This window comes from Phocoena phocoena, chromosome 7, assembly GCF_963924675.1.
Source record: "Phocoena phocoena chromosome 7, mPhoPho1.1, whole genome shotgun sequence".
In the NCBI taxonomy this organism is placed as follows: Eukaryota; Metazoa; Chordata; class Mammalia; order Artiodactyla; family Phocoenidae; genus Phocoena; species Phocoena phocoena.
Genome location: NC_089225.1, coordinates 16,266,434 through 16,290,436, shown reverse-complemented (window position 1 = coordinate 16,290,436; position 24,003 = coordinate 16,266,434). Strand labels below are relative to the sequence as shown.

General features: G+C 34.2%; 1 protein-coding gene across 4 annotated transcripts in view; it reads left to right on the top strand.

Annotated features, from left to right (window-relative positions):
* The window catches only part of ACTR3 (actin related protein 3), a 57,419-nt gene that overhangs the window by 29,445 nt on the left and 3,971 nt on the right, over nt 1–24,003 (top strand). For 2 of the 4 annotated variants that reach the window (XM_065880998.1, XM_065880999.1), the window contains 7 exons: nt 455–565; nt 3,937–4,032; nt 5,474–5,581; nt 8,572–8,715; nt 10,971–11,144; nt 20,905–20,997; nt 21,204–21,329. In XM_065880998.1, coding sequence (XP_065737070.1) covers nt 455–565; nt 3,937–4,032; nt 5,474–5,581; nt 8,572–8,715; nt 10,971–11,144; nt 20,905–20,997; nt 21,204–21,329 — 852 coding nt within the window. The remainder of the gene's footprint in view (nt 1–454; nt 566–3,936; nt 4,033–5,473; nt 5,582–8,571; nt 8,716–10,970; nt 11,145–20,904; nt 20,998–21,203; nt 21,330–24,003) is intronic. The other 2 variants (XM_065881002.1, XM_065881001.1) reach the window with 1 other exon arrangement.

The window sequence follows — 24,003 nt, the reverse complement described above, 5'->3', positions numbered from 1 at the left end:
TTGATTTATGGTTATTCTTGCTCTATACTTACCAACTGTGTTTTATATATTAGGCACACAACAAATACTTGTGAAAGAGCTAATGAAGATTAAGCAAATTGTCATAACCTGTAATTTTCACAGGCTAAATTTTAATAGGTTACATTTCCATTATTACAAAACTTTTAGCAATCTAGAAAGACCGGTACAATGACCTTCCATCTAGATTGAGCAGTTTTTAACATTTTAATATATTTGCATTGTGTTTTTTAATTGAAACATCTGAAAATATGTTGTAGAAATAATTTCTTTTATCTCTAAATAGTTAAGTATGCATCTTCTAATGATCTGCGTGTCATTAGCACACCTAAGAAATGCTATCCTCATCTAATACTCGCTAATGATCTGTTTTATTTTTGATTTTTTTCTGATATTAGTAAAGATTTAATTCCTGTTTTATTTTTTGTTTTAATAGTGGCCAATCCGCCATGGTATAGTTGAAGATTGGGACTTGATGGAAAGGTTTATGGAGCAAGTGATCTTTAAATATTTAAGGGCGGAACCTGAAGACCATTATTTTCTTTTGGTAAGTACAAATTTTAAATTCTGTGAGGAAATTTTTTTTGTGTGTGTGGTACGTGGGCCTCTCACTGCTGTGGCCTCTCCCGTTGCGGAGCACAGGCTCCGGACGCGCAGGCTCAACGGCCATGGCTCACGGGCCCAGCTGCTTCGTGACACGTGGGATCCTTCCAGACCAGGGCACGAACCCGTGTCCCCTGCATCGGCAGGCGGACTCTCAACCACTGCGCCACCAGGGAAGCCCTGTGAGGAAATTTTTGAAGAAATTTACTGAGAATGTTTTCATCGCATCTGTACTCATAGGACATACGTTCTTGTTTATTAAATTGTCATGTATCTAAAGACTTTGTTATAAAGCTGTATCATCTTTAGTATCTTTAACAGTAAGTTTCAGGGGAAAAAGTTGGAAACATGGCACTTTCTTTTTTAAAAAAATAACTGGTCTCATTATTATTTCATTTGTAATTCTTTGTAACAAACTACAATATAATTTAATTTTTAAACGTTTTTCTTTCTTCTCTTTTTTTTTTTAACCAAAGCAATGCATGTTCATAATGTTAAAAAATTAAGTGCTGTAATATCAGATTTAAATTACAATTTTCCTTCCTCACCTCTCCCTACCCTTGAACGCTTGATTCCCCCCCAGACACTTTAAATTTTTAAAGAGTTTTTCTTGATAGTTATATCATGTATTTCTTGTATTTTTGTTTGTTTATTTATTTATGTTAATTTGTTTTGCTGCGTTGGGTCTTCATTGGGCTTCTCATTGTCGTGGCGTCTCTTGTTGCGGAGCATGGGCTCTAGGTACGCGGGCTTCAGTAGTTGTGGCACGTGGGCTCAGTAGTTGTGGCTTGCGGTCTCTAGAGCTCAGGGTCAGTAGTTGTGGCGCACGGGCTTAGTTGCTCTGCAGCATGGGGGATCATCCCAGACCAGGGTTCGAAGCCATTTCCCCTGCATTGGCAGGTAGATTCTTAACCACTGTGCTAGCAGGGAAGCCCGTATTTTTTTTTTAAATATTAGACAGTCTGTTAACTTCCTGCTAGGTAAGATGAGTATTTCGTTCTTTTCCTTTGATCCCCTCCTTAACACAAAATCCTTACCGTCTCCCTCTTTCTGTGACATAGTTTAATTTTGGGTTAAATTAATATTTTAATATTTTTAATATTTTATATTTTATTGTGATTGTGAATACTGTTTATGGTTGGACCATGAACATAAAATTGAAAAGAACCTTGCAGTGAATGCCCAATATACCCACAACCTAGACTCAGCTATTAATTTTACTATAATTGTTTTAGGACATCTGTCTATTGGGTTATCCTTCTATCACTCCATCTTATTTTTTTAATCACTTCAAAATGAGTTGCAGATGGAGTCATTTCACCCCTAAGTACTTTAGCATACATTATCATCAACTAGAGTTTATTATTGTTTACATTTTTTCTTTTATATAAAACTTACATTCTGTAAAATCACACATCTTAACCCTGCCATTTTATGGGTTTGACTGGGCATTGGCAGACTTTCTTTAAAGCTAGTTAGCAAATATTTTTGGCTTTGTGGACCATGTGGTCTCTTTTGTAGCTGCTTAATTAGCTCTGCTGTTGTAGTAGGAAGCAGCCATAGGGAATACTTAAATGAGTGGCTATGGCTGTGTTCCAATAAAATTCTGTTTACAGAAAGAAGTGGTGGACTAGATTTGGCCTTCAGGATGCATGATGTAGTTTGCCCATCCCCTGGGTTTGACAGATTTATACATCTGTGTAACCTAAACCCTTATCAAGATAACAGAGCTTTACTGTTAACCTGGAAAGTTATCTCATGCCCTTTTCTAGTTAATCCCTGCCCCCATGCCCTGGAGGCAACCCTTATTCAGATTTTTTCCAGTACATACATGTTTTGCTTATATTTGAGTTTCATGTAAATGGAATTGTACAAGTTGTGCTCTTTGGTAAGACTTCATTCATCATAATCTTAAGATTCATCCATGTTGTTGCACATACAAGTAATTTGTTGCTTTTTGTTGTTGGGTTGTATTCCATTGTATGCCTCCCTGTCCATTTTCCTGTTGATAATCACCTGAGCTGTTCCAAGTTTTTGACTACTGTGAATATTTTTGGGGTACTGTGAACATTCTTAAACAAGTCTTTTTGTGGACATGTTTTTATTTTTCTTGTGTAAATACCTAATTATGGAATTGCTGTGTCACAGGATAGATGCATGATTGATTTTATAAGAAACTTACAGAACTTTTTCCAAGGGATTGTAGCTTTTTGCATACCCACCAACTATGTGTTAGTGATCTGGTTACGTATCCAGATCCAGCATTTGATGTGTCAGTCTTTTTAATTTTAGCCATTCTGATTGGGTGGGTAAACTTTCTCATTTTGGTTTTAATTTGCATTTTTCTGATGACTGATGTTGTTGAGTACTTTTTCATGTGCTTATTAGCTATATGTATATTTTCCTTGTGAGGTCTTCTGATTATATTTTATTTTATTTTGTATAGAATTTCTGCTTTTCTTGGAGTTTATAATTTAACTGCCTTGGTTTTTAGTTTGCTTAATTTTATATGTAACTCTTACTGAATTATCTTCAAACTCTTGAACATAGTCCAAAACCCTCCTAAGTAAGTTTAAACACATCAAGTAGTTTAGAAGTTAAAGGTTTTACATATGGAAAAGTCTAATCCTCGTTAATTTTCTAAAAAAAATTTTATAGTGTCTTTTAAAGTTAAAAAAAATGATTTTATTTGTAATGAATTTAAGTTTTATCTGTCTTTCCTTTTGCAATTTATGTTCATTAAATTTAAGCAATCATTCCTTACCTCAAGGTCAAAAAGATAATTCTTCTGTATTTCTTAAGTTTAAACTTTTGCCCTTCAAGTTAAAATATTTGAGATAACAAAAGGGATTGGATAGTCAAATCAGATTAATAAGAATGATGTCTTATGTAGTTTCAGGCTTTGGTAATATAAAATGATTTAGGTATTCCTGAGGCATAAGTGAAACATGAAGTCCAGGATTTTGAGGGCTGTTCCTTAGGTCCTTTCTTGCCTCATTGGGATGTGTTCTGGCCCAGACTTAACCCGCAGGTTTCTAAGTGACATGATGTATGCAGTCACATAACTTAAACTGAAGAAACATCTTAAACTGTGTAAACATTTCTGTTTTATACTCTAGCAGTTATATAAACATACAGATCTGTTTGAGTTCTCTACTGGTTTTTTTTGGTCTGTGTGTCTTTTTTTTTGTACCTCTGAGTTTAATGACTTTTAAATACAATATTTAAAGTACATTATTTCTCACATAAAAATTATCTATGAATTTATCAAAATAATTTTATCTTGCATACTTAAAATCTTATTCAATTTAATAGACTGAACCTCCACTGAATACTCCAGAAAACAGGGAATATACTGCTGAAATAATGTTTGAGTCCTTCAATGTTCCAGGCTTGTACATTGCTGTACAGGTAAGCAAGTTTATAAGTCAAAATAAGCTTGACTCTTAAATTTTAATCTGGTTTAATTCACTCTTAAAATATATGTATATTTTTCTTAACCTCAAAGCGTATCATAGTTCTCTCCTGAACTGATAATTTAGAAATTGTATTAGAGGAATGGAGCTATTTAGTTAGTAAAAGGGAGATGTTAAAGGAAGTAAGTTAATGGTTTTTGGATAAATCAAGACCTTTTATAGAACAGAAGTAAGGGAACTGATAGTTATTGAGAATTCACTCTGTCAAGAATTTTCTGTACACTTTTACCCTTGTAACATTCACTGTGTCCTTTTTTTGTAGTCTGTTTTGAATGACTTACCATTACATATATTTGACCACTGCCTCCTTTGTGCCCCTCTGTATCCTGTATATCACAAATCCCCATAATATTTTATTGCATTTAATTTGTGTATATATCTGTATGGAACAGCTTCTCTCCCATCCCTCAGGATCAGAGCTTACTTCTTATTTGTTTTTTAACGTGGTAGCAAATGTGATACCTGGCATATCACAAATGCTTAAAAAGTATATAAATTACTGTGTAGTTTTGTTAGCCCACAGTTATTATGGTGTGATCCTGTGTTAAAATAGGAGGATGGCCTAGTTACCTTTCTAGGTCCCTTTCAGCTATTATATTGCAAGTAGGTAAAATAAAGCCAGCTTAGTTCTGATTTTAATTAATTAGTTATTTATCTTGTTCGAGGCTTGGATTTGTATGAAATTTAGGTAATTTAAAAAAAAATGAACTAGCTTCATTAATTTCTTAATTTGCAAACTTTTAATAGAAAAAATTATACTTTATTGCCTATGCCAAGATTTTTTATAGAAATACATTATTTCATCAACTTTGCTTTCCTCATTATATCATAGTATTTGGAAGTGTGCAGTGGCCTTTTCTGGTTAAATAGCTTGTTACATATTCCTAAATGCATGTTGCACTTAGAAAATTTGGAGCTAATCTTATGAGTGATACTCAGTATAGCCATTTATGTACTGAATAACTGATGATTGGTAGTTGCGTGCTTCTCTACCTTACTTTGTGGTATGTTACAGGCTAGGCCATATAAACGTAGTTTTAAGCCCTGTACTGTATTATCTCATGTTAGTCTTCCATATGTTAGTACCGTACTATCTCATGTTAGTCTTCCACATTTTGCGGGAGTATAAGAGGAAAACGGCCCCCACTAAAATATCGAAAATTTGTAAACATGCCCCTAAAGACTACTGTAAGCCTGTAAGTTGTCTTAATAATATGTAGGTTGTGAACAATTTTATTGTATAATATAAATTAATTTTGTGTATTCTCTTTCCAAAGATACTACATTTAAAATTGCATAAAGTACTCCAGTAAAAAATTTTTTTCTAATAACTCTTTGTTTTTATTTTTTTGCCTATCATACTTTTTTTGTTCAAGGCTGTTCTTGCCTTAGCTGCATCGTGGACCTCCAGACAAGTAGGAGAACGGACGTTGACCGGTACGGTAATAGACAGTGGAGATGGTGTCACTCATGTCATCCCTGTGGTAAGGATAGTTTAAAATTACTGAACAGGGTATCAGATAACACCTGGAAGTAAATTATATGAATTATTGCCACCTTTTAAAAACTTTATTGACCATTGTTCAGCTATAGCTGTGTTTTGCTCAAATTATTATTAGAACTTTGTAAACAAATTCCAGATTTTTTTTGCTCTAGGTTGTTAAAAATAATTACAAAATTATTAGAAATAGTTTCTAATTCATAATTAGGAAATGATGAATTAGAGTATCTGGAATGGAAATAGGCCTTTCTTGTCTTAAATGTGGAACTCAGTTTTCCAGTTTGGATGTGTCTGTATGTTAGCCAGTTGATAGTTTTTCTTATCCTTAATTAACAGATTTTGTACTGGTCATAGGTTATCTACTAAATAGCAGTTAGTCGAAAGTACATGACCATTAATGACTTCTGGGGAATTACGTTTTTGAATTAAAAAGCTCAAGTTGTGATTGTGCTTCATGGTTTGGATTTAATCAAGCATGTTAAGAAAAATGCATCAGATTGGATTATTTGTGAGAGAGAGCATTTTTCTGCCAAAGCCTTTCTGCTTCCAATTTTTAATGACAAATTAGGTTTTTTATTGTGTCTAATAGATCAAAATGACTACTTGAATTCATTCTGATTATTATTGGGTACGTATATGTAGAAAGGTTTATCTTATAAAGTAATTTTTATGTTATATTGAATAACATGTAAGGAATGAAATTATTTAGAACTTTATTTTTTCATTATTCTTATTCCTCTTTTTAATGCATCAGGCAACCTCTGTTGAAGATTACATCCTCCAAGTGACTACTTTTGGATTAGATGTCATAATTTATTCTTCTGATGTCATAATAGTAATAATTGCCCTTCTTTAAAAAAATAAAAACTTCCTTGTGATATAATTCACACACCATACAATTCGCTCATTTAGAGTGTACTATTCAGTGTTTCATTGTATATTCATAAAGTGCATCCATTAACAGAGTCAATTTAAAAACATTTTTATCACTCTAAAAAGAAACCCTGTATCCTTTAGCATTCACTGTCCCCCCGTAACTTTAGCCCGTGGCAACCACTAGTCTACTTTATGTCTCTGTAGATTTGCCTGTTCTGGATATTTTATATAAATGAAGTCACTCTTTTTTTCTTCTTTTTAAAACATCTGTCACCAGGTTTTTGTTTTTGTTTGTTTGTTTGTTTTTATTTTTGTCTGTGTTGTGTCCTCGTTGCTGTGTTCGGGCTTTCTCTAGTTGCGGCGAGCGGGGGCTACTCTTTGTTGCGGTGCATGGGCTTCCCGTTGACGTGTCTTCTCTTGTTGTGGAGCACCGGCTCTAGGTGCGTGGGCTTCAGTAGTTGTGGCTCACGGGCTCTAGAGCGCAGGCTCAGTAGTTGTGGCACCCTGGCTTAGTTGCTCCGCAGCATGTGGGATCTTCCCAGACCAGGGCTCAAACCCATGTCCCCTGCATTGGCAGGTGGATTCCTAACGACTGCACCACCAGGGAAGTCCTAGAGTCACTCTTTTGTGACTGTCCTCTTTCACGTAGCCCAGTGTTTCAAGATTTATCCATGTTGTAGCATGTATAGTACTTCATTTCTTATTATTGCCAAATAATACTTCATTGTATGGATATTCTACATTTTATTTTATTGCCATTGGGGGATATTTTAATATCTTGGAAATTAGGATGTGTCCAACATTTTGATGGCTTTTTATAATTTAGTTGGCATATTTTTCTTTCTTAGTGCTACATATTCTTTTCCCGTTTTTTTCCAAAATGGGACAATAATAGTGACCTATGTCATAAAACTGTTTTGAGGATTAAATAATGCATATATGTATGTTGTTTAGGGATACATAAAGATTCTTAAAATGTTCATTTAAAATTCTCATTTAAGCCTCAAGATCTATGCTGTAGATTATAGTATCCTTTGAGGACTTCAGTTTACTCATTTATAAAATGCAAATAACTGAGTTGCTTAAGATCACCAAATCATAGGTCATGGGGCTGGGATCTGAGCTTGTTCTTCCTGACCACAGTCTTTTCTTAACGTCTACACAATTAAGCAGTAATATTATTATCTTGATAATTAATATTAGAATAGGTAATTTGCAAAAAGGAGTTACCAACTTGGAAAAGAAAGAGTTTTAATAAGAATATTAAGAATTGGGTATTCCTGTGATTTTCCTGCCTTCTTTTGAATTAGTGGACTGTTTTTTATAATTTCAGTTTATCTTTTTTTTATTGACTTATTAGCTATGCTATATATTTCTTTGTTATTGTCATTTATTTTTTGGTGGTTTTTGCTCTAGGGCTCATATTAAACATCTCTAATTTATTACAGTCTAACTACATATAATATTTTACCATTTCATAAACAAGAATGTTATGTTGTTAATGAAATTTAATTTTGCTACATTATTTTTGTACTTCTGAGTTGTATTAGTAAGTTTATGAATTCATTCTGCAGAATTAAATTATTTGGAATTATGATGGTACATGGACTGCCTCAGGCTTGTGAAGTTGGTACCTACTTCATTAGGAAAATGATAGCCAGCTTGTGGGTTAATGATAAAATTTCTTACAATGCAATCTAAATTTTTTTGCTGAAATTGTAGAAGATTTAAAACTAATACCCTATTTGAAGTCTGTTATCTAAAATCTTTAATACTTCTGAAACTCACTATTTCTTTGTTGTTGAGTCATTTCAGTCTTGGTTGTAAACTCTTATCAGTAGGAGAATAAATCTAAGCTTTGTTCATAAGTTTTGTTCATTCTTGTTCATAATATCTGTACAGTATTATAAATTCTCTGCTAAGTTAACTGTGAGGAATACAGTTGAGGAATAAAGACTAGAAGAATTCTCCTGGGTTAAAGCAATACTTAAGGATACAAATACAGTAATCTGAGAAATTGGTCTTTAATGATTAATTTAGGTGATACTGATTTTTGAAAATGTTGAAAGTAAATTTGACACTTTCTTTTTCATCTAGGCTGAAGGGTATGTGATTGGCAGCTGTATTAAGCACATTCCAATCGCAGGACGAGATATAACATATTTTATTCAGCAATTGCTGAGAGACCGAGAAGTAGGAATTCCTCCAGAGCAATCCTTGGAAACTGCTAAGGCAGTAAAGGTAAAAAAAAAAAAGTTAAGAATATAATTTACTTAAAAATTAAAATCACGTTATAATATGAACATGAAAAATTCTTAAGTCAAGAACAGTAGTTTAAAAAAAACTTTCGTTAACCAGTTACAAACCACTACTCTTATTAATTACATGTATTTTTCTCTGTATTTCTTGTAGGAAATTTTGGGAGATTATCAACCCTTTGCTTGCTCTCACCACATTTCACATTTGAGAGGACTAACATACAAGAACATTTATACCAACTGACTTCAACATACATTTTTGTGATTATTCTCTTTAGTAAAAATAAACGTAGCATGCCTTAGAGGTACTGTGGGTTCTGTTCCAGACCTCTGCAATAAAGCGAATATCGCAGTAAAGCGAGTCACACAAAGTTTTTGGTTTCCCAGTGCATTTAAAAGTTACATTTACACTATACTGTAGTCTATTAAGTGGCAATAGCATCATGTCTATAAAAAAATGTACATACCTTAATTAAAAAATACTTGTTGCTAAAAGATGCTAACCGTCATCTGATAATGCAGAGATACCAGAAAATTTCAGTTTGTAAAAAACACATTATTGGTGAAGCACAGTAAAACGGGGTATGCCTGTAATTAGTTCAGAGTCCTCACATCTCAATTTTTGCTGACTTCTTTATTTTTAATTCTAGCAGTTTTCTGTTACAACAAAATTTTTGATGTCATTGATTCATTTGGCTGTAGAATAGAGGCAATGGTTGGCTCAAGTGATATGGCCCATAGAAGAAAATTGTGAAGGCTGTGTAAGGTATTTTAATAATTTGTATGCTACACCAGGGCTCCGTGCAAAATACCAAAATATTTAACATAGCTTTTTAAATTTATCATTTGTCAGCATACCTAAAAAATTTCATTGGGTCTCACATATGTTTTAAATATGTCAAAGCAAAACTTCCCAGGTAAAAATAACTCCATATATTTGACGGTCTTTGCATGATTATAGTGTTTTCCTTGCTTATCAAAGGATAGGAATGAAAATGAATTCACTACTTCCTAGGTAGTAAAGGAATTTGTAAATGGTTGCAAAAAGTCACCTCAGGTAGGTGGCATCAAAATTAAATATGTAAAAAATTAATATGAACACTACTGTTTCAACATCTTTGGGAAATCTCTGGAGTTTAAAAATTAACAAAAACACCAAGGATTTGTTCTAGAGCATACTAGTGCTCAGTCTTAATGTCTTTTAAGGATCATCATTTCCATGTAATTCCTACTTCCAAGATTTGGAGAAAGAAGACCTAATATGACATACTCAAATTATCTTCTGTTTTCCAGTATTCTTTCCCATTATGTGTGTTGATTATCAGTAATAATATTTGTACCTATCTTGGATAGAATCATTGATGTATACAAATATGTGAAATGTGTGTTTTCCTTCAAAAAAAAAAAAAAAGAAATAGACTGGCAATCAGGAGTCCACAAATTGCAGATAGAAAGTTATAACATGTTTGAACTGCATTTTTGATGAAAACTTTTACTGAGGATGTATATCCAAATATGCAGTGATTCAGCCTTGCAGGTGATATAGTAAAAAAGAATAGTTTATATTTTCAGTTTTTTTTCTTATGCTCACTTAGCCCATAATCTTTTGTTCCAGATAGGTATTAAAGATCTATATATGTAAAAAAAAAAAAAAAAAAAAAATTTTTTTAAACTGAAGTTTAGTTGCTGTATAATATTATATGTTATAGGTGTACAGTACAGTGATTCACAATTTTTAAAGGTTGTATTTCATTTAAAATATTGACTGTATTCCCCATGTCGTACAATATATCCTTGAAGCTTATTTTATACCTAATAACTTGTACCTCTTACTATATTAATTTGTGTGGTTATATCAACTATTTATTCTCCAGTTCTTTGTGTATTTTATGTTTTCTTTTTTCTAAAATATGAACTCCTTTAATTATTGAAACAGCATAAAAATTTGGATGACATTAATGAGTACTTTCATGAAATAGCACTGAAATATTAGAAACTGGCTCTTTAGTTTAAGTCTTATTCTCTTCATTTGTGAAACCTTCAGTTATGTATAGGAGATGAGCTGTTTATTTTTACTACACATACGATAACATCCTAACATAAAATTTTCTTCAGCTAAATTTGCTAATTTTATTTTCTGAAGATGTTTTTTCATTTGATTTTAGTTTACTGAAAATATGCCATTCTGTTTTGCTTTTCCTAAAGCAAGAGGAAAAAATTACTCATTTCTTTTTCTAGGAGCGCTATAGTTATGTTTGCCCAGATTTAGTAAAAGAATTTAACAAGTATGATACAGATGGATCAAAGTGGATTAAACAGTATACTGGAATCAATGCTATCTCAAAGAAAGAATTTTCCATTGATGTTGGTTATGAGAGATTCTTGGGACCTGAAATATTTTTTCATCCAGAGGTAAGTTTTTTTTTAGATGGAATTGTTTTGAAATATTCAGCAGAAAATATCAGTCAACTATATCAGAGGAGTTAATCTCAGGAACTTTCTTTTGTATACTAAAATACTATAGTGAGTCATATTTTTCAAAAAAAAATTGCCTTTGTGTTAAAACTGGGTAAACAGTTACTATATTTCATACATTTAGAAAAATGAAACTTTTATCTAATATTTGTGACTTACTTGGGGTCATGGAGGGTGGGGAGCCCTTAAATTCATGGTCATTTAAATAAAATATTTTAGGAGGTGTTCTAGAACTCTCTCCTCCTCCTCCCATATAAAATAACCATTATACAAAGAACCCTCAATTGACTATCATAACAAAATATTTAACTATTAGCAAAATAGTCTTCTCTCTTTATGAAGTGTTAGCAACATACAGGCTATATTAAATTAATGAAATATGAGCTTGTAATAATGAAAAATTCTTATAGTAAGTTAGTATAAGAACTTTTTGTATTAGAATTAGTAACATTAAATGCCTATTCTGCTTATTCAGCAGTAAGAATAGTTTAATATTGTTTACTCAGTCAGCAAGTGGTAAGTGAATACAGTTTTCATGATCTCAGTTTAAGCATTGTGTATTTAAGATGAAAAATTATTTATCTTGCTCTAATCAAGCTGAAAGAATGAGAGATGAATATCTAAAAAATGGTATAGTTGCTTAATGAATGCATGTATCTGGTGAGGGCATGGGAAGAAAGCATCTAAGTCTGCTTGGGAGAATCAGGGAAACTTCTTAGAGGACATAGCAGTTGAACTGAGAAAGGATGAATGGGTATTTCTCAGGCAGGTATGTTAGGGGAGTACATTTCTGGCAGAGAACTATATATATATATATAAAAGCTGGGTAGAGGTCTGTGGTGTAAGAGAGCTAGATAATAAAGTACAAAGGAAGAGAGTGGTAGGAGATGGATCCAGATAGGTGTTAATGAGAAACTAAAATGCTATGCAAAGGAGTTTACTGGATTCTGTGCTTGTGCAGAAATGTTCAGCATGGAAATGACACAGATTTATATATGGTATGGGAAAGGTCACTCTGGTTGCACTGGGTTGGATAGATAGGAACAGAATGAATTGTGTTGGAAACAGGTGAGTTTATTGCAGTTTCCCAGATGAAAAAAAGTCAGTAGGTCAGTGAGAATGAGAAAGGAGGTGAGAGTAAGAATAGAATCGACATGATTTACCGATTGCTTAGATGTGAGGGGAGTAAGAATATGAAGAATCTGTGATGATTCCCAGGTTTGTAATTTGAGCAACTCAATGTTTTGCCATCACTGAAGTTAGGAAAATGGAAGGATGAGATAGATAAGGTAGAATGAGGTGAGTTTACTATGCATCTTTAAAAAAGTTTGAAAATGAACACTTGGGTTCTAAGGGTTTTCAGCTGGGGCATGTGTCCTGGTGTGAGGATAGATGTCAAGTCATCACCATATATGGTGCAAAGGAGGAGACTGGCCAGGCAGAGAATGTGGAGTGGGAAGGATGGGGCCTTAGTGCACACTGACACTTCATAGACAGGCAGAGTAAGAGGAGCCTGCAGAGGATACTGAAACATACAGAAAGGAAGGAGACAAGCCAAGGGACTGTGGTGCTGACATTGAGAGAAGTGAATGTTTCAGGGAGGGAGGAGGTTAAATAGTGCCAGTTGGTACAGTGAGGTGATAGAGGAAATTTGAGAAATACCCATGGGTTTTTAGCATCCAGATTAGTGGTGATCCTAGAGGAGCAATTTCAATGGAATGGTGTGATAGAGGCAGTGTGTCGCATCAGTGAGAGGTAAAGGTCTGGGAATTGTCAGTTGTGGGCATCGTGAGAGGCGGCTATAAAGGAAAAGCTTAGTGGCTACAGGGAACTGGTAAGAAGTCAGTTGTAAGAAGGCTGAGGTTAGTTTTATTTTTAAGAGGGGTTACTCCAGGGACAGGTAAGGGGTTAAGTGTGGGTGCAGGAAAATGTGGAGCTGGAAAGGGTTAGAGGAGCAGGCAGATAGCTGAAGAAGTTTATCATCATAGTTCATAGCTTTAATTATTTTTCATGAACTGGAATCAAGCTCTTGTGTTGGAGAAGGGATCAGACAGAAGGTTGAGGGCTGGGAGAGAACAGTGACTTGGAATCACTCTTGAGGAGAATTGAGAAGGTGACTGTATTTCGAGTCGTGGGGCACCACTGAAATTAGATACTCAGAGCTTGTAGTCATAGAATGGTGTCGTCCCCGCCCCCTGCCCCACCCCACCAGGCAGTTTCGGGAGAGGAGCAAAGGGCTTTGCCAAGGCCAGAGGTTAAAGTGATGCAGCTCAGAGAAGAGAGGGAATCCGGAAGGCTGAATTACTTAGAGATAGTGAGGGGTACCGGCAAGGGTTGGAGGTCATGATGAATTGGCATATAGTTAGAAACGGGGAGCAAAAGAGTGAGCGCCAGAAGGATAGGGCACTGTTGTCAGACAAGTGTACAGGAGTTTTCAGATTTTAGACAGCACATTTGCTTTGCAGTTCTTTAAATTAAAAAGGCTATGTGCGCGTGGTTTTAAAAGTCAGATAACACTGACAGTGATGTGCAGAGCAGCCACTAGCTCTTACGTAGCCATTACTCTTGGTAATTACTTCCAGATTTCAAAATACAGTGCTTATACTGCTGTTTCTTGATACATCAATGTAAGTAGTTTATCTACTCACCTCCTTTTAGTTGATTTTGTTTCTGGAGCCTCTTTTCTCTTAGCCTGTCTATCATGTTATTGGCTGTTATGTTAAATCAATAGTATGACAGTATTTATAATATCATACCCGTGAATGTTGTTTGTTTTTGAGGTAGTAATGTAATGTGATTTTTTTTCTCTTAAAATTTAGTTTTTCCTAAATTTTTGCCTCATTTCTTCATTTGTGTCATTTTGTTTGTTCGTATATTCTTTCTTTCATTTATTCATGGACATTGTAGTTAACTACCTGGGTATACCAGGTCTGGAAAGGAACCTGAGGGTGTCACTATTCCACGTAGAGAATTTTAACAATTTCTTTCTTTATTTTCCACCTAGTATTTTATTTTAATTGAAGTATAGTTGATTTACAATATCGTGTTAGTTTCAAGTGTACAGCACGGTGATTCATTTATTTATATATATATATATATATATATATATATATATATATGTATATATATATTCTTTTTTTCAGATTCTTTTCCCTTATAGGTTATTACAAAATATTGAGTAGTTCCCTGTGCTATATAGTAGGCCCTTGTTGGTTCTCTATAATAATTTCTTTCCTTATGTAGTTTCTTATACCTTCAATTTCTGGCAATTTTGAAGGTGCTACAGGGTGCTCTGGAAACACTTAGGATGTAAAGTCCCTTTTCTGTCTTCCAAACAGGGTTGGATTATTTTATTCTTTCCTTATCTCCTTTTTTCATCCTTGAGCATTTAAGTTTCCTTGTACTTTCCCTCTGTCATTGTATTGGGGATTCCAGAGGATGGAGAGAGAGAACCACATGTAGCTGGAAATCAGGGCAGATTTTCCAGTGGGGCCATGTATATGTGAGTGGCTGAAGTAGAAGTGGATTTAAGATCACTTGAGTTAAGGAACATCAGTTGTTTTGAAGTTGAAATGTTGGAGAGAGATGTTAAAACCCTAAGTTGAGGACAGGAATTAGAGTATTATGGAAGATTCTGAACCAGAGTCTTAGATGAATGGGATCCACAAGATAGATAATAGCATGGAAGATAGGAGATACCCTGGGTTTCAAAAGAAGAAGCGTTTGAGTGAAATACTCTTTACAGATATCTTTAGCTAACATCTTGACTGTCTTAAAAACCTTGAAACATTAGATATGTAAATAAAATGTTTTGGTTGTCATATTGCTTAGAAAAGGGATAGTTGTCTGGGTGAAAATATATCTTGCTGTTTAAGGTTTCATATATAATTTTTTTTATTAATTTAAGTAATCTTTATTGTTTGATATATGAAGTTTTCTTCATTGTTTTTTAAAACTTTGAAACATCTTTTCGTCTCCATAGCTTTTTTCTCTTTGAAATTTCTTCTATGAGAAATCTGTTTTCTTTTCTCTTTTTTAAAGTTAAAAAAAAATTAGTTATGTATATGCACATTGTTTAAAAGTCCTAGTTGTTTAAATTCTAGCAAAAAGTAGGAGTGCCCTGTATATATTTCCCCATTTTTTTTCTAGAGGTATACTCTTATTAGTTGATTCTTTTGGTGATTGCATCCATAGCTGCAAATAGCTTTGGTTATATTGCAACTTCAAGTTTTCTCAGTTTTAGATATTTTTCTGTCAACTTCTAGCTATGGAAGAGGAGGATTGCCTTTTCTTTTCTTCCTTTGTCTCCACCACAAACAGTACCTTTTCATAATCTTTTGTCCCAATAGTTAGATTGTAACTTCAGTTAGGTAAAAATCCAGTGCCTATATGTTGGTGAACACAAATTTTATTTAGATGTGAGCCACGTAGTTTACCATGAAATATTTTCCTGTCTAGTATTTTGTTTTCCCACAGAGTCATTAATAAGTTGTCCACTTAGTTTTAAAATAATTGTCATTAATTCACTTTGAATCTGTCTTTTCAGCATACTCAGATGCATAGGGTTTTTTCATCAGTTTAATTTTCCAGAGCATCTGATATGTCCCAATCTGAACTTGTTTCCTTCTGCACCTGATAGAGAGTTCACCATCATTCTGGGGATTCCCTTTGCCTCTCTCTTGTGTTAGAGTTAGATCCCTCTTCCCTCTGTCCTGTGTCTTTCCCTTTCTTACTGTCTACTTCTTTACTTTGGTGGAGATCATCTGCCAGTAGAGTCCCTGATAAAAAGGGTACATGGGAAGTGAAAACTTTAAGACGTTGCATGTCTGAAAATGTATTCATTTTATCTTCACACTTGTTTGGTAGTTTGGGTGTAGAATTCTAGATTGGAAATTATTTTCCTTCAGCATTTTGAAGCTACTGCTTGGTTGCTTTCCATTATAACTTGAAGTGAAAAACTGCTCTGATTTCTAAACCTTGTATAGGACTGTTTCTTTTCCTCTCCAGATAGATACTTGTAGATCTTTGCTTTGTTCCTTAGCCTTCTGCTGTGATATTTTTCTCTTCTCTTTGCGCTTTTGTTCTGATCTCTAGATGATTTCTCCAACTTTGCCTTCTGAACCCTCTATTGAATTTTTTATTTCTGGTAACATACTTAATTTTCAAGAACTTCCCCTACCTCTGCTTTTGATACTCCTTTTTTATGCTACCGTGTACTTGTTTCATGGTTGCATATCTTTTGGCTCTCTGAGGATACTAGTCAGAGGTTGGTTTTTTTTTTTTTTTTTTTTTTTTTAAGTTTTCTTCTTTCTGCTTTCTTCCAAGTTGCCTTTCTCTTTGTTTTGGTACCTATATTTTACATGCTAGAGACTCTAGGGGATCACTCATTTAGGAGGGGGATGCTCAGCCTGTTGGAAATCTAAGCTTTGTGAGTAGGACTTGTTGACTATGGCTTTTTCTTTGGAGGATAGCCCTATGTGTGTTTCTTCAGATCATTTTGGGTAATCCAGTTCCCAGAGAAGACTCCTGCCTAGAGAGTAAAGGTTGGCAGCCAAACTGAGGAAGAGGGTTGGTATTTATGTGTTAGCAGTAGGCTGCATGAATACCTTCACTTAAAATCCTGCTGCTTTCATTCATTTCAGTTGTGTGTAAAGAGTCCTGGCACTCTGCTTTATTCCGTTGAGAGTGTAGGCTAACCAGTTTTCTCCTTGGATGATGAGGAGGCATTTGATAGACTTCTTTGGAGGGGATCTGAGGCTTAAACTGCTCCTCAGAGAGGCTTTCTGCCAGCCTTCCTCCCTGCCCTCCTTCTAACTTAATTTCAGCGCTGGCAGGTACAGCTAGTTCTTTGGGGGATTTGTGATACAGCTTGATTCGTGGCTTTTCCTACTGATGACTTATTAAGTGTTTTAGGGGGAGTGCATGGTCTTACCCATCTGCTTTTCAGATTCTGTTTTACCAAATATTGTTGCTGTTTCTTCCTGTTCTGTTCTCTCCATACTTTGGGGATTATGCCTTAAAAAATTCTCTGTATTGGTGCTTTTAATAGAGAGAGAGCAAGATTAGATATGTGTGTGTTCAGTTCACCACGTTTTCCAAGAACAGACCTGTTTTTTGTATCGTATGAACTGTGTCACTTCCCAAGTTAATTTTAAGATTCTTCTGTAATTTTAGATATTTCTGTCATTTGAAGGATTTGCTCAGTTTTTGGTTTGGTTTGGTTTTGGTTAGATGAAAGTGTGGGCATTTGAGCTTGATTGAACACTGAAGATAAAATGTGTGAAAGAATAAGGGGATATTTATTATTGAACTGCTAAATTTATCATAAATAGTAGAAAGAACTGTTTTTAGAAGGAATGGGTTTAGCACTTCATTTTTTTTTAAAAAGGAAATTAAAATTTTTTTGACAAACCTCTTTGGGCTGCTGTGCTTTAGTTGGCTACATTCCCTATAAATTTTTCAGAAGAGAAAAAAGATATTTCTTCCTTGATAGCTACTTGCAGTAATACTAAGACCTGATCAAGGAGCAGTTAAGCAGGACTAATCCTTTTGCTGCAAGTGAAAGAAAAGTCCTAAAGATATTAATAGGGACCCTAGGTTGAGCCTATTAGTATTAAAGTTATCGAATAAATCTCCAACACTTTATTGTTAATTTATTCTTTTTTCCTAAATTTATTTAAGAAATATTCATTGCTTGCTTCTCTACTGTATATTATTCTACTTGTTCTCACCTGGGGTTCTGTAGCACAGTAGTCCGTGAGCTTTTTCAAAGGATATTTTCAATTCAGACTCCATTTCTTCCTAAATCAGGAATTCTGTGGGTAGATCCCAGGGTATGTGAATACTTAAAGGTTTATAAATATTTTCTTTTGTATATTCCTGATTAAAAATTACTGTGAGGAGGACATACAGGTACATAGCACAGGAATGAATGACCCTATCCCTGCCTTTTGCTTGCTCGTGGTATAGCAGACAAACTGTCTTAAAGGTAGAAAAATAATTACAGGAAGGTTAATGTCATGTGCATGTGTGTGTATACATTATTGTTTTAGGTAAATACTGAAGAAATGGCTAACAAAGAACCACGAAGAGAATTTGAAAGTTTTATATCAATAAGTTGATAAGATAACATTTTCAGGATTCCAGTTCTGCTCATTCCAGTTAACCATCAGCTAAGCCAGTCCCTGCCTGTAACCTGAGCTTGCCTATAAATGGCATAGGAAGGCAGCCAAGTTGAGCTATATTTTCCCATTTTTCCACAGAATACAATACAGACCACCTCTGACAGATAAAACATTCCCTAATCTGTAGGTTGGGTTCTTGAGACTCAGTATGAGCCACATTTTTATACCCACTGTATAACCCTGTTAGGGGTTATAAACACTCATCAGCATGTTTCAGAAAATCAGATTTTGACTCCAGTTTCTTTTCTCTTACTGTGGTAGTAGAGGTCAGTAGAACCTTTGTTAGTGGTATTTTACTTTATGTAAAAATATTTTCTGTCATTATGCTTCATTACTCAGGTAACATTAAATCTCTCCATTGCTTGCCTACCTTCTAAATAACTTAAAACTAATTTAAAAAATTGTAAAAACCTGACACATGCCTGATAATTTTATCAGTCAAGTTATAGAATCAGTTTAATGAACAAAGGAATGTTGTCTCTCCCATTAAGACAACCTAATTCTAAAAATGAGAGGCCAAGAGAGGTTGTTGGCAGCTCATTTTCTAGACAATATTTTAAATTGTGTTCATTTTAATAAAGTACACCTATTTATTTTTGACAAATTAGAGCTAGATTCTGACCTTTTATTTTAATCTAGGAAAAATCCCTTCTAGCATTTCCTTTCCAATTTTAACGACATGGCAACTTACACATATTTTTGAAAATTTTTGGTAAAATGAGATCTTTGTTTCGGAATACAAGTTAAATTCTGAGATCCAGCATTTGAAAACTTCTTCATGTTTTTCTTTTTTGTGGTTCCTCTCAGGAAATATACAGCCTGATGTAGGAGGGCTATAGGCATGCATATAAAAATAAATGATGGGTAAAAAGGAAGCTTTCCCTAATATTGTTTCTCCTTGTATCAGACCTCTTTGTTATATATAAAAATTAAATTTAAAATTACTTATTATCTTTAACCTCATTCCATTTCTGTAATAGTTTAAATTGTCAAACAACTTTCCATCTCAAGCCTACCCATCTAATCAGTCTGTTAAAAAAATATTCTGAAAAATGTATAACGCACATGTACTTAACCACCCCAAATAAACACATAACTAATATTTTCCATATATTTTTTAAGTGAAATTAACTACAGAAAGAATACCTTCCTCAGACCCTTTCCTTTCTCTACTTCCTTTTCATCCTTTCTTCCTCCTGAGGTAATCGCAGTCATGAATTTAGTGTGTTTCCAGTCTATGTTTTTAAATGTACATGCATCCATAAGAAAATATATTTTAAAAAATTTGCATATATGGAATCATTCAAGTTTAAAAAATGCGTGTCACTATTTGGAAATTGTTTATTTTGACTATGAGTATATCATCCTGTGAATAATACAGTTCATTCTTGTTATTCACAGTAGATGTTATATAAAGTTGCTGTAAGCACTGAATTAGTGAATGCTGAGCCACTGCTCCTAAGGGAAATGCAGAGTTAGGGTCCTGTGAGGCTCAGGCTACAACATTTTTGTCACTGAAACACGTAACCTTGTTTTATGTGTGTTTCTGTTTAAAGACACATTTTAAAATAGATATTATTGATTTATTAACATTGAGCTCAGGGTCAACAGCACTATATAATTCGTGCCTAAATGAAACTTATCTAACACTGTATTTTCTCCATAAGGCACATCACAGCCTTCTTGTGCTTTAGGAGCAGCAGACAGTACTTCACACTATCCTTGGGGGTCATTTTTAAACAGCAAAATCACCGACAAAAATGGGAAAACTGTGGCACTAAGAGATCATGAAAAGGAGACTTATTTGTAGTATAAAAGCTGAAACAAGAAGGCAGAGCGTTGCCTGGTTCCACCTGAGCTGTGAATGTGAATGTCAGCTCCAGTTTTCGCAGCTCTGCACATGCGCATGTCCATGTGAAAGCACCGCAGATACAGATTTCAGGGTTGCAAATAACTTTAGCGAGTAGGCAAATTTGCAGATAACCAAATCCATGAATAATGAGGATTGATGGCACAGCATTTTATTTATTTCATACCCTGCTGGTGGACTTCTGGGTTGTTTTTACTCTTAAAAGCAAAGCTGCTATAATTTTATGCCTTTATGTAATAGCACATGTGTGGGAGTTTCTTTGGGGTTTGTTATAAGAAGTGGAGTTAGTAGTGGTACATTTTAAATTTTATTAGATGTTGCCAAATTGTTCTCCAGAGTGTTTATATCAACGTATATTCTCATCAGCATTGTAAAGTGTTGCACAGATTTTTGCCAGCTCATAGTATGTTTGGCTTTACATGTTTGCTATTCTGGTGGTTATGAAATGGTATATATGTTCATTATTTTAATTTGATTTCTTCTGAAATCTCTGACTTCAGTGTCTTTAATTTGAATCAGAGACCAGAATTTATGGTTTTTAGAAGTCCTTTTATTTTTGAACTGAAAGCTTTCTTAATTTTTTATTGTGATATTTAAGTCAGTAGTGGTCTAATCTCTGTCATATGTCCAATTTACTTTTCAGTTTGCTAATCCAGACTTTACTCAGCCTATCTCAGAAGTTGTAGATGAAGTAATTCAGAATTGTCCTATTGATGTCAGACGTCCTCTCTACAAGGTCAGTATTTACAGCAAAATTGTTATTCTAGGTCATACTTTTTAAAAACTTCTTTGTTTTCTCTCTTGGTGAATGTAAATTTAAAAACACCTCTCTTCAAAGGGGTATAATAGGATTTTAGTACCGTTTCTTGTATCTTTAAAATTTTTTCTTCTTTCTCTTACATAAAAGTTGTATTTATTTATTTATTTTGTCCACTAATACAGAATATTGTCCTCTCTGGAGGTTCAACCATGTTCAGGGACTTCGGACGTCGCTTGCAAAGAGATTTGAAAAGAACTGTAGATGCCAGGCTGAAATTAAGTGAGGAATTGAGTGGTGGTAGATTGAAGGTTGGTTTTCTCAGTTATTGGTGGGAGGGTTGAGGGTGCCTTGATTATTATATTGGGAATGCAAAATGTCTGCCAACTTTCTTTTATTAAGAAAGATAAGAGGAACCTGAGGTATTCTAATGGAAAGTGGTTAATTTTATGGATTCATATTCATGATATTCTCGGTCATTCCATTCCTCTAGGATATTACCTACATTTCTGGAAAATCTTCTTGGTTATAGCCACGAGAGAGATTTTTTTGATATCTGTCTCAAACAGATAATTTATATATAGTAGATTCCTTGCATATTCCAGCAATAATACTCTTTATGGGTCCACAAAATTTTAAATACCTTTTACAGCAGGACAGCAAAGCAGAGTTGAGAGAGAGAGGCGGTTATGTGGTCAAGCCTGCTTGCACAGACTCTAGCCTCTCCCATACAGCCTCATTAGTGTGAAATCAAATTGGTGGTTCAGCAAAACAACCTTTCTGTTACGTGTCCTGTAATTTTGGGCTTGCTGGCAAAAGGTCAGAATTAGCCTTAAATTCTCAGATGACTGCTTTATGTATTTATAAGACAGAATTTCAGTAAATTTTGTTTCATTTTCGTTAAATGTGGGATATTGAAGCAAAACATTGATTCAGAGGACATGTTGCTAAGTAAAACACATTTTATTCAACTTGGAAAACTACCAAGAATGAGGGCTTCATCTGAGACTACCGCAGTCACTCAAAATTACTTAAACGTAAACTACAACACTCTTGTATTGCTGCTTGTTGAGAAACTGCATGACAGCTGTTTTCAGCCCCTAAATTTTGATTATCTTAAACTTATCCCTTAGAGTACAGTAAAAAGTACTTGTTTAGTTTGTAAAAATGACTCATTACGGATACATGAAATGACAAAAGAAATGCTGTTTTTGAAAACAATATTTCAGTAAAGTAAAAATGTTTAAAATATTTTTAAGCTTGTATATTTCTAAATAAGAAATGAGAGGGCTTCCCTGGTGGCGCAGTGGTTGAGAGTCCGCCTGCCGATGCAGGGGACATGGGTTCATGCCCCGGTCCAGGAGGATCCCACATGCCATGGAGCGGCTGGGCCCGTGAGCCATGGCCGCTGAGCCTGCACATCCGGAGCCTGTGCTCTGCAATGGGAGAGGCAGGAAAAACCTGTATACTAGAGTACTCTGCCTCCTTCCCTTTTATTTTACTCAGTAGTCATTTTTATAGATCTTCATAACATCTTTATGTATTTGTATTTAAATCTGGCTTTATTTCTTGTCAATCCAATTTTAAATGGCAGCCAAACAGCTTTTTTTTTTAAACAAAAAAAACCAGATCTTTTTATGACATGTAAGCTTTAAAATTTTTTATTTTGACATAATTTCATGCTTTAACAAACTTGGCAAAATCTAGAAGATTCCTATACATTGCTCTCCTAGATTCCCCAAATTTTAGCATTTTATACTAGTTTTATTATTCTGTTTTTATAAATATATGTCTATATGCAAATACACACATATACCTTTTTCTGAACTATTTGAGAATGAGTTGCAGATATGATGGCCTATTACCCCTAAATATTCTATTGTGTATTTCCTAAAAATAGACCATTACAGTTATCAACAGAATTAACCTTGATACACAATATTTTATCTAGTTATAGACCTGATTCAAATTTCTCCTATTATTGTTCTTTATAGAAAAAGGGAAAAAATACATTTATTTTATTTTTTCCTGGTCTAAGATTCAATCCAGGATCACATGTTTGAATTAGGTATCATTTCCCTTTAATCTGGAAAAAGTACTCATGTTTTTTATCTTTTATAACCTTAATATTTTTGAAGAGTACAAGCAACTTATTTTGCAGAATCTTTCTCAGTTTGGGGTTGTCTGATGTTTTGTTATGATTAGGTTCAGATTTTGCATTTTTGGCAGTAATACCACAGAAGGGATGTTGTATCCTTTTTAGTGCATTGTATCACTAGACACATGATATGATTTGTCCCATATGCTAACTTCGATCACCTGGTTAAGTGTCTGTCCGGTTCCTCTATTATAAAGTTATTTTTTCCTTTATATTTAATAAGAATCTTATGGGGAGATACTTTCAGACTATGTAACTATCCTGATTTTCATCCAACTCTCACCCACTGGTTTTAATATCCATTTTTCTTTGCTAAAATAGTTATTACTGTGGTAGCAGCCAAATGGTATTTTGCAAATTCTGTCATTTCTTCTATGTTTTATAGTCTCACTTTACTGTAAGGAAGAGTATTTCCTTCTACCTCATTCATTCATTCATTAAGTTATATCTGTGAACTCCTGATTTCTCAGTTATTCTATATGCTGTATCATTAATATCATTGTGATATAATATCAACATATCATTATACTATTATTAATTTTGATGCCCAAATTTTCTCAGATTTGGCCAGTAGGAATCATTCAAAGGTGGTTTTTATTCCTTTTGTTGTGGCCCCAGTATTCTTCAGGCACTTCCTTATTTTCTGGAACAGCAACATATTGCAGGTTCATCTTGTACTTTCTCTTCTCCAGTCTTGTAATCAGCCATTTTGTTTCAATACACCCTTGTTCCTTTTAGTGGAGAATGCTATTAAGAAACAAAGTTTTATGCTATACATAAAATAGATAAGCAAAAAGATTTACTGTATAGCATGGGGAACTATATTC